This window comes from Martes martes, assembly GCF_963455335.1.
Source record: "Martes martes genome assembly, chromosome: 5".
NCBI classification, from domain to species: Eukaryota; Metazoa; Chordata; class Mammalia; order Carnivora; family Mustelidae; genus Martes; species Martes martes.
Genome location: NC_137892.1, coordinates 121286862 through 121301188, shown reverse-complemented (window position 1 = coordinate 121301188; position 14327 = coordinate 121286862). Strand labels below are relative to the sequence as shown.

Here is a 14327-nt window from a genome sequence, read left to right as displayed (position 1 = left end):
GGTTGGTTTGTGTTCCTGGGGACAAGTACAATGTATTAACCCATTTTCCTAGGAGTCCAGGGTAAACCCTGAATTTAGCGTGGCCCAATTATATTATATTATATTAGCGACCAGTTATATTAGCGACCAGTTTCTGCATCTCTCACTCTGACTCTCAGGGCTAATGCTCATTAAACCACTTGGGTCCTATGCCATTTTTTTTTTAAGATTTTATTTATTTATTTGAGAGAGAGTGTGAGAGAGAGAGTGTACACAAGCAGGGGGAACAGGAGAAGGAGAAGCAGACTCCCCGCTGAGCAGGGAGCCCAATGCGGGGCTCGATCCCAGGACCCTGAGATCATGATCTGAGCCAAAGGCAGCCACTTAACTGAGCCACCCCGCACCCCAGTCCTATGCCATTTTTGAATGAATCATTCTGAGCAGGGAAATGAAATACTAAGAGCCAGACCCAGTCACATGCTTCACCATGTAACCAGATGATCAGCCCCATATGAACTAGAAGGACTAAGAGTGGGGCAAGAGTGATTTTCCAGGGGCTCCTGGGTGGCTCAGTGGGTTAATGCTCTGCCTTTGGCTCAGGTCATGATCTCAGGGTCCTGGGATCGAGCCGCGCGTCAGCCTCTCTGCTCAGTAGGGAGCCTCAGTGGGGAGCTTCCCCCGCCCCTCTCTCTCTGCCTGCCTCTCTGCCTACTTGTGATCTCTGTCCGTCAAATAAATAAATAAAATCTTTAAAAAAAAAAAAAAGTGAGTATGGCTGCTCGGCAGGCAGAAGCAACAGATATCACCCCCACCCCCCCCCAAGTAATGTGAGGAAGATGCCTTCACAGTTAGAGCTGTCAGACAATGGGATCATCTCTCCTGTAAGATAGTGAGCTGATCACTCATTTGTCAGAAATACCTTATAGAAAAGAGGAGGGTTTAGACTTCTAAGGTTCTTTTCAACTTTCACATCCTTTAAGATGCAAAAGAATATTCAGTGGAGAGAGAAACAAGAGAATACAGAGCTGCTGAGCTCAACTGCATTTTTTCTTCTTCTTCTTCTTCTTCTTCTTCTTCTTCTTTTTCTTTTTTTTTTTTTTGCAGAGAGCTGATGTGGCCGTAGCTCCTTTAACTATCACCTTGGTCCGGGAAGAGGTGATAGACTTCTCCAAGCCTTTTATGAGTTTGGGGATCTCCATCATGATAAAAAAGCCGCAGAAGTCCAAACCAGGGGTCTTCTCCTTCCTCGACCCTTTGGCTTACGAGATTTGGATGTGCATTGTCTTTGCCTACATTGGAGTGAGTGTCGTCCTCTTCCTGGTCAGCCGCTTCAGCCCCTATGAATGGCACAGTGAAGAGTTTGAGGAAGGGCGGGACCAGACAACCAGTGACCAATCCAATGAGTTTGGCATATTCAACAGTCTGTGGTTCTCCCTGGGAGCATTCATGCAACAAGGATGTGACATTTCTCCCAGGTCAGTCAGTTCTTCTCAACCCTTTTGCTTAATGCTTTATTTTTTCTTGGGGTAGGGGGGAAGCAAATACTGGAAAGTTAAGGGATAGGAATTATTTCCAGACTTTACTGTATTTAGCTTTTCAACTACACTTTACCGTCAACTGTCCAGTGTGTGCTGTCAATTATCTGGATGCCTCCTGTGTCTGAGCTAGCTCTGTCTGTTACCTGATTGATGTGCTCTGTCAAGATTAACAGGCATAATCACAAGTCTGATGTTCTGTGGCTGAAAGGTTCAGAGAAGGGATGAGGAACAGTATGGTACAACTAACATTTAGTGAGCACCCACCAGATGGGAAGCAAGGTTTTGTGTCCCATACTTGCATTATCTCACTGAATCCTCACAGAAGCATAAGGTAGGACCCTCATTATATCTTCTTTCATAAATGAGGACCACACAAATGTTGAATCTTGCCAGGGTTGCACCGCTGAGTAGTTAGGTGAGTTGAGATTCAGACCACCATCCTGTACTACTGGCTAAGTGATGGAAGGAGTGCTGAACTATGAGTGGGTCCCAGCACTGGCAATAATGTGCTCTGTATGGCCCTGAGCAGGACACCTGACCCCGGTAGACCTCGGTGTCTTCATTTTTAAGAGAAAGGGTTCTCTTCTTCTTAGTTCTGAGACAGACCTTGGAAATAATCTAGGTCCAGTGGTGATGTAAATTTGCTCCTTGTGGTTCAAAATGGGAGTTTCTAAGGGGTACCTCAGATACTGCCTTGAGAGAACCTGAGTGCCCAAATCAATGAGGTTGCAAACCCTGCCCCCAGAACCAAAGTAGTTCCACTTTTGTCTGTTTTATATATTAGATTGTGAATACTGCTTCTTATGGGAAAAAAAAAAAATTCTGAAGCTAAGAAAGAAAAAAAAAGAAGGCAGGATAGAAAGTAGGGGGCATGAAAAACTACTTGAAATCTTCCAATCTGGACCAATCCCCACATTTATTGACCTCCTGTCTTTGTGTGTCATGTTCTTTCAACTACATTCTGGAATGTTCATGCCACAAAGCTCCTCCAATTTACCTGATACACAAGCACTGAGTATATTTCCTTTTCCTTTTATGGTTGTTCTCTGCTCATGAACTCCTTTTCCACTAGGCAGTCCTTTATAGACTACCAAGTTTCTAAAGCACACAGGGAGGCATGACTTTGAACTTGGCTGTCATGAATAGATTTGCACACACTGTCACCCTCTGGGGGCAAAATGCATAACAGTTGAGCCCTCCAGAACCTATGCTGGAGGCATCTTTACCACCTGTCTGTTCTGCGTTTGAGTGTCAATGAGAACCAGTATTCCTAAGTAGCAGTGGAATAAAATTCTTCCTAAGGAGCCTCCCTCAGGACTCATTTTGGCTGCTGTATAATTTAGGTAGTCTCATTGTTCACCATTATAATCTTGTTTTTCTTTAAATAAGAAGACAGTTGGGGGGTGGGGTGCGTGGGAGAGGAGGTGTGAGACTGGATGCTTGGCCAATACTGGCAAACACATGGTGAAGAGTAGACAGAACCAAGCAGGGGAAGGACTTGTTAAAAATAAATCAGGCCAGTAGATAACAGTGGGAAGAAATGACTCTTAGCTCGTCAGTATAATGTAGGGCCATCACCATATGCACGTGTCTAAAAAGACCCAGAGGTTGTTTTCCTCCATTATTTCCTTCCTCGATGGGCATCTCACCTCCTAATGTCTCACCTGAGTGGTTTGACCTCAGCGTATGTTTTCATACTCCCCACCCTTCCATCCATCGTATCCAGTCCACAAGAGCCGAATCCCCTGCCAGGCCTGTTTTCATTTGCTCTGCACAGAATTTGGTCATGGTTGTGCACAGCTGCATGGCAGGTGCCCTCCTCAGCTTATCTGTGCATCCCCCACTGCACCACGGCCCCCAGTTAACCACCTTCATTCCTCTGTTACCCAGCTGGCCCCTGGAAGGGTATCTGAGTTTGCGACCCCTGACTGTAGGAGAATTTTCACACTTTTTCTCCAAGCCTTCTGAGGGTTCCTCTAGAGTATCTTAGGACCTGACACTGAGGTGGAGAGGAGACTGCACAGGGTCCAGCCCAGCCTCCTTTCTCCTAATCTTTGATAGAATACCTCCACTCGTTGCCTGTTTTTTCACTGGTAAAATGGAACAGTTCCCACCTCAAGTATTGCTGTGAGGTTTAAAATAGAATGATACATACAGAACCCATAATATAATAATATCCAGGAAGCACCATAAAACAAGTGCCATTTTTTATTATTTTATTGATTTTATATGTTGGGCTTCTACTCAACTTCACTAGAAGAAAAGGCACTCCCACTGGTTTGGAGGCCACTGGACTTCTCCCTTGCTGGGAAGTCCAGGGACAAAGCAGAAACAGCCAGTGGTTCACTCCAGAGACCAGCAACACCTGGATGCCTGAGTCCTTCTCCCAGGAACTGGGCAGAAGGATTTGTCATTTTGGATCGAAGAGACTGGCAGACAAAAGAGTAAACCTTCCAGAATAAGAAGTTTTATCTACTTGAGATGGACTTTTCCTTAGCAGGCCTACCCTAGCCAATCCCAGAGCTTAGGGGCCTACAGAAACTCCCTAAGAGTTGGAGAAGCATCATAATGTATCCTGGAAATATACACTATAGAGAAAAAGTATCTACTTTATCTCACTAGGGCCAGACAACAAAGAGAAGGATGCTTAGACAGTGAGCAGAGCCAGAGACTGCAAACATCAACAGAAGCTTTTGTTTTGCTTGTTTTGCACCAAGTTTCATGAACTTCTGACATGCAGAGCCCTGTGTTGGACAATCTGGGGGCTGTGGTGGGAAGAGCTTTAAGGGGTTGTATACAAAAAACATCCTTCCAAATGAGCTGCAATTAGTTCTTCTTGCTGTTTACTTAAAGAATATATCATAAATCCTCATTAATTTAGATTTTCGGAAACTAAGTTCCATCAGAATTACATGTCTCTACACTCATACATGAGTAATTGTATCTCTTCATCTCCTCAAAGTTCCTGTTCATTTCTGTTAATCAAAGCCAATAAAATGTAGCTTAATGTGCTTCCTTGCAATTAACACAATAATCTGACCACAGGAATATGAACAGATAAAGAGTTGTCTTTCTTAGATTGTAAGAAGCATGGAAGCAGACAGTGGCTCATGGTTCATTGGAGTCAGGAGCTGCTGTTTTGGGATTGTCTTGGCATTTGCTTATATTCACATGATGGCTACCCCAGATATCGGGTGCCTATTCAAGCAGCAAGAGGGGAAGAAGGATTGCCATTTCTAGCTCTTTGGATCAGAAGAACAAAAGCTTACCAGAATACTCCCCACAAGAGCAGCTGATGCCTGCTTGTCTCATTAGTCAGAACAGTGGCCCGTGATCACTTTCTAGTGGCAAAGAAGGCCAGTAAGGCAAGAACTTAGGTGTTCTAGCCTCTAGAGGGGAAGGAATGCAGATGGTTGAGAAATCAACCAGCAGCATTGGCTACAGTGCCTATAGTCAATGTTTTCTGCGCTTATACTGTGAATAAATAATCTGTGATCAACACATTGAATGACATATGCCAGTAAATACTCCTGAAATGCTTTAAAGACTCTTCCCACCTCTTCCTAAAATATTTATATGAGAAACTGGGTTTGTGTAAGCTATTTAACACTCAAAGTTAAAGTTCGGTTTCCTATGATCACAGATTACAGTTTTTTACATTAGGCTGATGGTGCAATTAAAATGCCATCCATGAATTAACTTCATAGGCCTGTTTCTCCTGTCTGATGACCTATTTTTAATAGATATTTAGATTCTTTTTCCCATAGAGAGGAACATTTTGAGAAGAAATATGCTAAAGGAGGGACAAAACCATCACAGACAAAACATATTTTTCCTTCAACTTTCTTTTCTGCACCCTCTCCCCCTATGTGTAGGTAGCATCATTCACCTATCCAACAGATATTGCTAATTGTCCACGATATGCAGGGCATGATGCAGGGCGCAGAGTATATGTAGATACATCAGTGAGGAGCACGGGGGCTAGATGTATTTGCTTCAAGGAGCTGGCGAGTACAGTGCTGTAAGATAGACATTAAACAGGCAACCGTGGTGTGCTACAAATTAAATGACCCTGCTGTGGCAACAGATAATAAGAGAAGTGGAATTACAGGGGACTGACTAAAGGAGTTCTGAGAAAGTTTCTCCGAGGAGCTGATAGGTAACAAAGAGGTCGGCTGGCATAGAGCTGAGAGACATAAGAGCCACGTGCAAAGGCTCTCAGATGGGAAAGAGCTTCACTGCTTTCAAGGATGGAAGGGGTGACCCGTGTATGTGACTTGCAGTGAATGAGAACAGGGGTCTGAGACAGCATCAGAGAAGTAGGCAGAGTCCAGATTATGTGCAGCCCCATACCGTAGTATAAATTAAAGAGTTTTACTTTAAATATAATGGGAAGGCATTGGAGAGTTTTAAGCAAGGGAAGGATTGATTTACATGCTAAAATATCACTCTGGGGAGCTATGAGGAAAATGAATTGAGCTGAGAATAGTCAAGAGTGGAAGCAGAGAAACCGAGCAGGAGGATCTCATGGCCATCTAGGGGAAATGACAGTGATGGAAATTATAATGGTCAGGAGGATGGATTTGTGGGCTGCTTTGAAACTAGACCTGACAGGACTTGCTGATGGACTGGGTGTGTGAGAGTGAGGAGAGAGAATAGGGAAGGTGGACCCAAGAGGTAGGGAGGTAGGGGGAGTTTAGAAAACATGGAACCACAGTTCCAGGGACCTTCAGCCTTGGGTGCGATCGTTAGGGTGATCTAGTTTATACATCTCGTGTTATGCATAAGGAAACCAAGGCCCAGGAGGGCAAAGCGATTTCCTCTGAAGGGACCAAGACCATCCCTGTGGCCTGCTGATACCCAGTCCAGTGCTGCCTACTATGCAGTGCCAACCCAGGGCTCCCCTGCCTACAAGTAAGCTACGAGTGAGCCTCTTTACCTCTTTATTCCCACAGCTCTCACTTCCTCACTAGCTTGTCCATGGGGTCGTACTTTTCTGGGTTCAGATGACCTTAGTAAGCAGAACAAGGGGGGTTTGGAAAGTCCTAGGGGAATAGAGGAAAATGGGAAATGATGACTGCAGCTTTCAAAACTCCTTTATTCCTGATCTTAAAATGTATCAGAATATATGATAATTATCTCACCTAGTGAAGATAATTAGTCTCAGTGAGAAGTCTCAAGTGGAGGAGTGATGGCACTTTGGAGATCTCTAAGAACCCTATACCACACACCACCACCCCCACCAGCTAATCTACTTGTCGGGCCAAGCAACTGATTCACCATGGGAACAGGATAACCAATGAGCAGATCCCAAACTGATAACCAACGACAGTCTGACCTTTGCATTCACACAAAAGTTCCATAGCAACCAGTATGTGATGACATTAAGAGGAGATGAGAAATCCATCCCATCCACCTCCTGTTCTCCCACCCCCTCTCCCAGAGACAGTCATGCAAACCTCCTTCTCTTGCTCATCTTGTGTCATTTAAGTGCTGCGGGAGGAAAGAAGGGACTCGGAGAGTAGAAATTCAGGGAAGTTGATAGAAGCTACCTGAAATCATAAAATATTTCACCTTCAGAAAACATAAACATCATTTAGGACACAGATTCAGTGCTTCAAGGAACAGTATCACAAGGATGTGTAGGCAATCAGGATGCAAGAAGTGTAGATGCTTTGTTGCTTAAGACTAGGTGGAGGGGTTTCTGCAGGGACCACCTGCATCAAAATCATCTGTCCCTTGCCACTGGCCCTGATGAGGGGATTCTGCAAATGTGCTAGGTGTAGGGACCTTCTGGGATTGGCCCCATCCCTGGGGGGACTTCAGCTCAGTGCCTCCTTCCTTTTCAACTCTAATCCTCTGCTACCTGACGGCAAGACCCAGAGCCAGGCTCCACTGCCCAGCATTTCACAGACCATCACGAAGCACAAGAGTAGAAGTTTCAGAAGCTCCAGAAGCCACATGGAAGTACTAAAATGAATGCAGTGACAGGAGGATTAAGGCTTCACTGGGTACGCAAACGAAAAGCATCATTTTCTGCATCTCAGCCAGCAATTCTGGCTATAAGAAAGAGGGAAGTCAAATGACCCTCTCCCTCTCTAGAGTGCTCTGAAAGTCCAAGGTTTGAGCCGCTTAACTGAAAGAGAGCTTGTTTTTTTTTCCTTTCAAAAATCGCAAAGGCAAATTTTTAGAAAGTGTTCCACTGAGCTCAAAGGGATGTTTAGAGCCATTTACTCACTCATTAAATGTTTACTGAGCACCTATTATGCAACAGATATGGCTTGAAGTACTATAGGACATATCCCTGAACAAAGCAGACAAAACTCCCTGCCCTCCTAAGAGTTTCCCCTCTAGCAACAGGAGGCAAGCAATAAGCAAAACACCTGTAAAATGTAATCAGCACCCCCAGCCCAATCTGACAGGTGAAGCTTCTGGCATACAAAGAGGGGAGGGACTTAGCCAGCACTCACAGTGGTAATTCATGTAAGCTCAGTAACACCAGAATGGTGGTCAGCTGGGAGCTGGGGTAAACTGAGACATGCATATGTCAGCCAAAGAAGGCAGCCCTCACTCGTTTCTGGACAGTCATTGCATTGCCCTGGGAAATCTGTGCAGAGGAAACAGCAACACACCAAGATTCAGTTTGTAGGCCACCAGCTGGAAACCCCTAGAAAAATGGCAAGGAGTATAATGTACCACTGTACATTTAACGAATTTAGACATACTTGGAATATTTATATTTATGTATATGTGTGTGTGTGTGTGTGTATATATATATATATATATATATATATATCTTTTAAGATTTTATTTATTTGACAGAGATCACAAGTAGGCAGAGAGGCAGGCATAGAGAGAGAGGAAGGGAAGCAGGCTCCCTGCTGAGCCGAGAGCCCGATGCGGGCTTGATTCCAGGACCCTGAGATCATGACCTGAGCCGAAGGCAGAGGCTTAGCCCACTGAGCCACCCAGGTGCCCCTATATTTATGTATTTTTAAAGGAATTTTCCCCCTCCCCCTCCATTTTTGGCCCCAAGTATGTGTTCCAAAATGTGATTACTATGGTTTTTTTTTTCATCTTTGACCTGCCATAGAAAATCCAGGCCATGGATGGGGGCTGCACTAGAAGAAAGATGATCCCTATGTCTCTATAACAAAAAAGCCTGCCCATGACTATATCTTCCTAGGTTCTACATGAAGGTTCTCTGGAGAGAACTTCTTGTTTCTTTTTAAACTTTCCCTGCAGATACAGCATTTGGAACCAGAAGACCCAATTGTTCATCTGGGAAGAAGTACAAAATTCTACATAGGGAAAACATGAAAGCCTTATTAATCAATGGGGCATGTATGATCATACTTCTAGAGGAGTCTGGTGCTTTTGAATATGAGTTAGGCACACCATCCATCTGTACCAATGAATACTTTTGCCCTAGGGATGTTCAAGGAAGATCATAGGCAAATTAAGCCCAAGGTATCGAGCAGAATATAACTGGTGTCAGGCACACTGACACAGAAATGACAAACTTACGTGATGATACTCATGCTGTCTCTGGTGGCTTAAGAGGGCCTTAAAACAAGGAAGCCCAGTAGCTGCTACAGTCCCACCTAGGGAGGCAGTGGGAGCAGCTGCTGTCAAAGCGGGCAGGCCCACAGCACTGGAGGTGGTGGTAAAGGAGTTTAGAAAGAAGTTCAGTCTCAGTCTACTAATAGCCCACTGGGTGAGTCACTTCCTCTATCTGTGTAGCTACTCCATCTTCAAAATGGCAGCAAAATGGCCCCTACTGTGTCCCCAGACCCCTATCTAAGGTGTGTCTCCCTCTGATTCCCAGGTTCAGCCAGGGCTCCAGCCAAACCAAGTTGTGCTTTATTTTGTTTCCCCATGCCCTTGTCATCCCCTCTGATTGGAGGGACTACTCCCATCTTTCCTGCTCAACTCTTCCCCTTTTGCAAATACTGGCTTCCCAGCCCCAGTTAACTCTTCTGAAGCATGGTCATGGTTATGGCTGAAGCCTGGAATAGTGTTGCTGCAACTGAATCCTAGCAGCTATGGAAGTGTGGGAAGATAGCTTCTCTGCACCTCAGTTTCTTCTTCTGGAAGATGAGGGTAATAAGAAGACAACCTACTGAAAGGGTATTAAATGACATTAATGCCTGGAAAGTTCTTCCTCTGCACAGGGCTGACCCACAGACAGTAAGAGCTGTTGACACTGCTGTTGCTGTCACCATTGTCACTGCATGTCTCTGAGGGCATCCTTCACCCGCAGCCCTGCACTGGAGCTACTCTGGCTATTTCTCACCAAGAGGCAGACTGGAAGGCTGATCTCTGCAGCTCATCCAAAACCTGGCACCAGGCATTTTGTATTCAAATACATACTTGTTGAATTAATATGTCATTTTCTAAGCATGTCCTGTTTTTCATTTAATGGAGAGAAAGCAGTCTAATGGAGAAATTTACTGGTTGTCAGTAACTACTTATGTCACATGGGGAAACTCAGTCCTGGTCTATGGAGAGATCTGGAGGAAAATCATGTGGAACTGAAGAAAAGGAATTTACATAGACCCAGAAAACAAAGCTCCCCATCATCCTAATGTTGCCAGTTATCCCATTATTCAGGGGTGCTCTAATCTTCTCTTGGCTCACAAAACAGTAGTTATGGTTGCTTTCACTTGTTGCAACTACTGTGTGTCAGGCACTCTGGTGTTAGATCACATTATTCGTCGTCATGACAACCTCTGCCTGGGTACATCAGCACCATTCTACAGAAGAGAAAACTGAGGCTCAGAGAGATTAACTCCCTTGTCCATGGTTACCCTGCAGAGCTGAGATTATAGTCTGTATGTGTCTCATTCCATGATTTATCCTTGACACACTGCAGTCTTCCAAAACCGGAAATCTGAGGGTCCCTTAGGGTTCTCCATGGATTGTTAGAATTCATTAAAAAAAGGTACCCATCTTCTTCTGTGGGGCTGCCTCAGTCTGATTTTTTTTAATGGACCTTTCTTGCCATGGGTTTTTATTCCATTTTTATTCTTTACAGTCTCTTTGTCTTTAAAAGCCATCTCCTGAGGAAGGAGAGGTGAGCACCCAGGAGTGCACTCTACCCCTACCAAGTGGAAGTTCAGTGTGGCCAGCCAGAGCAAGAAAGATGTGAAACAGGGACAGAAGCAAAGATACAACTCGCACCACTTAGGAGAGGCCAACCTCTTGGCTTCACCTAGGAGGCGACTATGGCATACAGTAGGTTTCATAATCACGGCCCAAAGCTAGAGATGGCATTTAACCATAGCTCTTTAGGTAGGAATGGGGGTGGGAGAAAAGGAGGCAAAAAGGATCACAAATGACCTTAAAATTGTATGGGGGGAGAAACATCTAGGGTCTATACATTTATCCTATAGAAATGGTTGTGCAAATGCGACAAGATGTATATATAAGTATGTCCCTTTCATTGTGGTTTTAAAAATCCGGCAGTAGCCCACTGTCCCTCGGTGGAAGTCTGCTGAAAGAAGGGATCGTTCATCATCCAGTGGAACCCAGGGCAGCTGTTTTGGTAGAAGAACAAGAATGCCTGTGCTGCTTTGTAAAGATCTTCAGGGTTGCGTGGCAGGGAAATAATGGGTTGTGGTCCCACTGATCCCAAATTATAGGTTCTTTTCACTGCACCAGGCTGCCTTCCTGGAACACAGGGAACTAAGAGAATGCATAACTGAGGGCTAAACTCTGTGGCATGTGGATGTGGTGCCAAATTTTTTCTGAGAAAGGAGAAATTAGTGTGGGCTGTGGTGAAGAGAGACCTCCGGGAAGCATTGGACTGTGCCGTGAAAGATGAGATAAGATTTTCTACAAAAGCAAAGAGAAATGAAGAGGGAAATCTAGGGGCAAAGGAGTGGGGGCAGAGATTGCCATGAACAAAGGCACTGAGGCAGGCATATGTTGAGCCATGGGACCTTTTCAATCAAGGCCTTCCCTAGGTACTCATTAGCCGAAGGTTCAGAGCTCATGGAGTTTAATAATAAACTCAATACTATGACTTTGGGGGACCTATAACCTTTATAAAGCCATTAGAGCACCACCCAAGAAACGAAGAGTCTAAAATGGGCAATATTGGGTCAGTTCTTCAGTTGCTGTCTGAGAAATTTCCAGCTCCCCATGGAGCACCTTTATTGATTGGTGTTAAATCTTGGTCTACAATGGATAGAATGATGTTAGCCAGGTCTCATTTCTAGAATTCAGAGGATCCTGGCCGGGCACTTCTTGCCACTGCTGCTGTCAGGTTATTTATCTCCTGAGTGGCACAGAGGGGCTCTCAGGCAGAAAGATGACCTCCCTTCTGTGGAATTCTGGCTAGGCACCCACCTGATATTCATCTTCTCTTTCACGTCCTGTTCTCTGTGTACATACCCATTCTGGGAAGGGGGAGAGAGAGAATGGAGAGGGAGTTTATTTTGTTTTGTGTCTGGTTACTGTGAGTGTATATTTCTGTAGGCACCAGGGAGCATTAATCACTGTTTTAATTGAGTGTCATTTGGGGTCTAAAGCTTGCCTGGGGCATAATGCTAAACATTATGGCAGATGCAAAGAAGCAAGAAACATGAGTTCAGACCTCTGATTTTGCAAGTCAGTGGAAGAACCAAGATATATAAGGGAAAAAAAAGTAGATAATAAAGCAGAATGTATATCCAAGTAATTCCCAAGAACAGGATTTGTAGTCAACAGGTAGAGGGAAAAAAACGATCACTGAGGACTAAAACAATCTGGGCTGGCTTATTGAAAAAGGAGGGACTTGGCTGGTCCTAAAGGATAAAGCTAAACTTACAGAAGAAACTCCAGGTAAGGCAGTTGGGGGATGGAGAGAAGCCCAAGCAAAGAAGAAGAAATAACTGAATCTTGAGACCATACAACCATTATTCACAGAGGCCTGGGTTTGAATCCTAACCCACCAGTTACTAGTTACAAGACTTGAGCCAATAACTTAACTACCAAGCCTCAGTATCCCTTAAAAAACAGGGTCATTAATGCCAATATCATAGGATTCTTACAAAAATACATAAACAAAAACTAATGCCTGTTGCCTAGCATATACCAGGGATTCAAAAATCTTCATTTTCTTTCTGTCCTTTTGAGTTGATCACATCACTTCCTTTCCACTTTGTCTGTGGCCTCCCACCAATCATTTATTCCCTGCTGAGAGCTTTCTGGGACTCACTGCCATCAATCTCCTTATCTGGTTGCCCTCCTGGCCCAGCACTGGCCTGAGAGAAGTCCAGAAACTGCTCCAGAAGAAGGAGGAAGGCTGCCAGGAACAGTGTCGTGACTGGAGGGTATGGACAGCATCATTCATCCCATCCCAGGGTTACATCTTACTTTAGGCTTGCAGTGGAACTGGATTTGAGCTGCTGGCTGCCTCCCTGGCAAAACTCATCTCCTTGGCCTCGACTCTACCCTGCCAAACTACACTGTCCACCAGTCCCCTCCTCAGCTCCTGGGCATCTGATTTTGTTTCTTAGTGGTGAGCATTACAGTGGTTTTCTCTGTTCCCCAGAGTGACAGACACTGGTTTTGCAGGACTTGTAAATATGCAGCACTTTCTGAACAGTGTAATTAAGAGCACGAGCCCAGGAGTTAGACCGGGGCTTATTTCTGCCTGGCACATTACCTGCTGTGTGACCCTGGACAACTAGCTTTGCAACTCAGAGTCTCTGTTACTATTGCTACATAATAAGTCCAAACTTGTGGCATATTATGCTCATGGAATCCGTGAGTCAGGAAATCTGAAACGCAGCATAGTGGAATGCCTTATCCCTGCCTGAGGATGTCCAGGGCCTCAGATGGAAGAACTAAAAGGCTGTGAATGACTGGATAGCCAGGGGGGAGGAATCATATGATGACTCATGTACACAGCTGACAAGTGAAGCTGTTGCTGCAAACACCTGCATGTGCCCTCTCCATGCTCTGCTTGGGCTTCCTCGGCATGAGGTCAGTTCCAAGAACAAGAGACCAAAGAGAAGGCAGGCAGAAGCTGTATCACCTTACGTGACCTACCCTGAGAAGTCACATAGTGTGACTTATGCCATAGTTACAAGTCCAGGCATATCAAAAAGGAAGGAACCTTTCAGTAGAACAAGTGTCAAAATCACATTGTTAAGTAAGACAGTATTGAATAAGACAGAATGTTATGGCCATATTTGGAAAATACAATCTGTCATACCTTATATATAAAAAGAAGATAATCCTTTTTGGAATCATTATAAAGATTAAATAAACTCTTATGGTACTTAATATGGTGCCTGACATGTAATCAGTAAAAGTCATATATTCATTCATTCATTCTCTCCCCCTTCCTCTCCCTCCTTCTCCCTCTTTCCTCCCCCTCCCCTCCTACCCTGCCCTCCCTGCCTCTCTCCCAGAGTAGAGATATATACACATATATGACATTTAGTCAGTGCTTATTAATGTATAGTCAGTGCTTATTAATATTTTGTGTCCATAATAGATTCTAGTAATTATTTGAGTTAATGAATCTACAGATTAGATCCCTAATGAATCTACAGAACAGAGCCTTAAATGTCAGGTAGTTTCTTATCTCAGCATCTCATTTTATACTTCAGAAAACCAAGGTGGAGAGAGTTCACAAAGTGGGTTAAATTAACATTGACCATTTCATAGTCCAGACTTCAATGAAGCATTTTTGTTGAAAATAAATCAAGTGACCCTAACAATGAGCAATTTTCCAAATGACTGATGCTTAGATTTCAACATCTTTCAGGGTATTTAGGGCCTTGAACTTCATCATAATCCCTAGAGGCGAATGAA

At 44.3% G+C, this 14327-nt stretch overlaps 1 protein-coding gene across 5 annotated transcripts in view; it reads left to right on the top strand.

The window, feature by feature from the left end:
• GRIA1 (glutamate ionotropic receptor AMPA type subunit 1) overlaps nucleotides 1-14327 on the top strand; it is a gene marked incomplete at both ends in the record, with an annotated part of 310204 nt that overhangs the window by 218412 nt on the left and 77465 nt on the right. For all 5 annotated transcript variants that reach the window (XM_080804641.1, XM_080804640.1, XM_080804644.1 and 2 more), the window contains one exon: nucleotides 1084-1454. In XM_080804641.1, the coding sequence (XP_080660767.1) occupies nucleotides 1084-1454 (371 nt within the window). The remainder of the gene's footprint in view (nucleotides 1-1083; nucleotides 1455-14327) is intronic.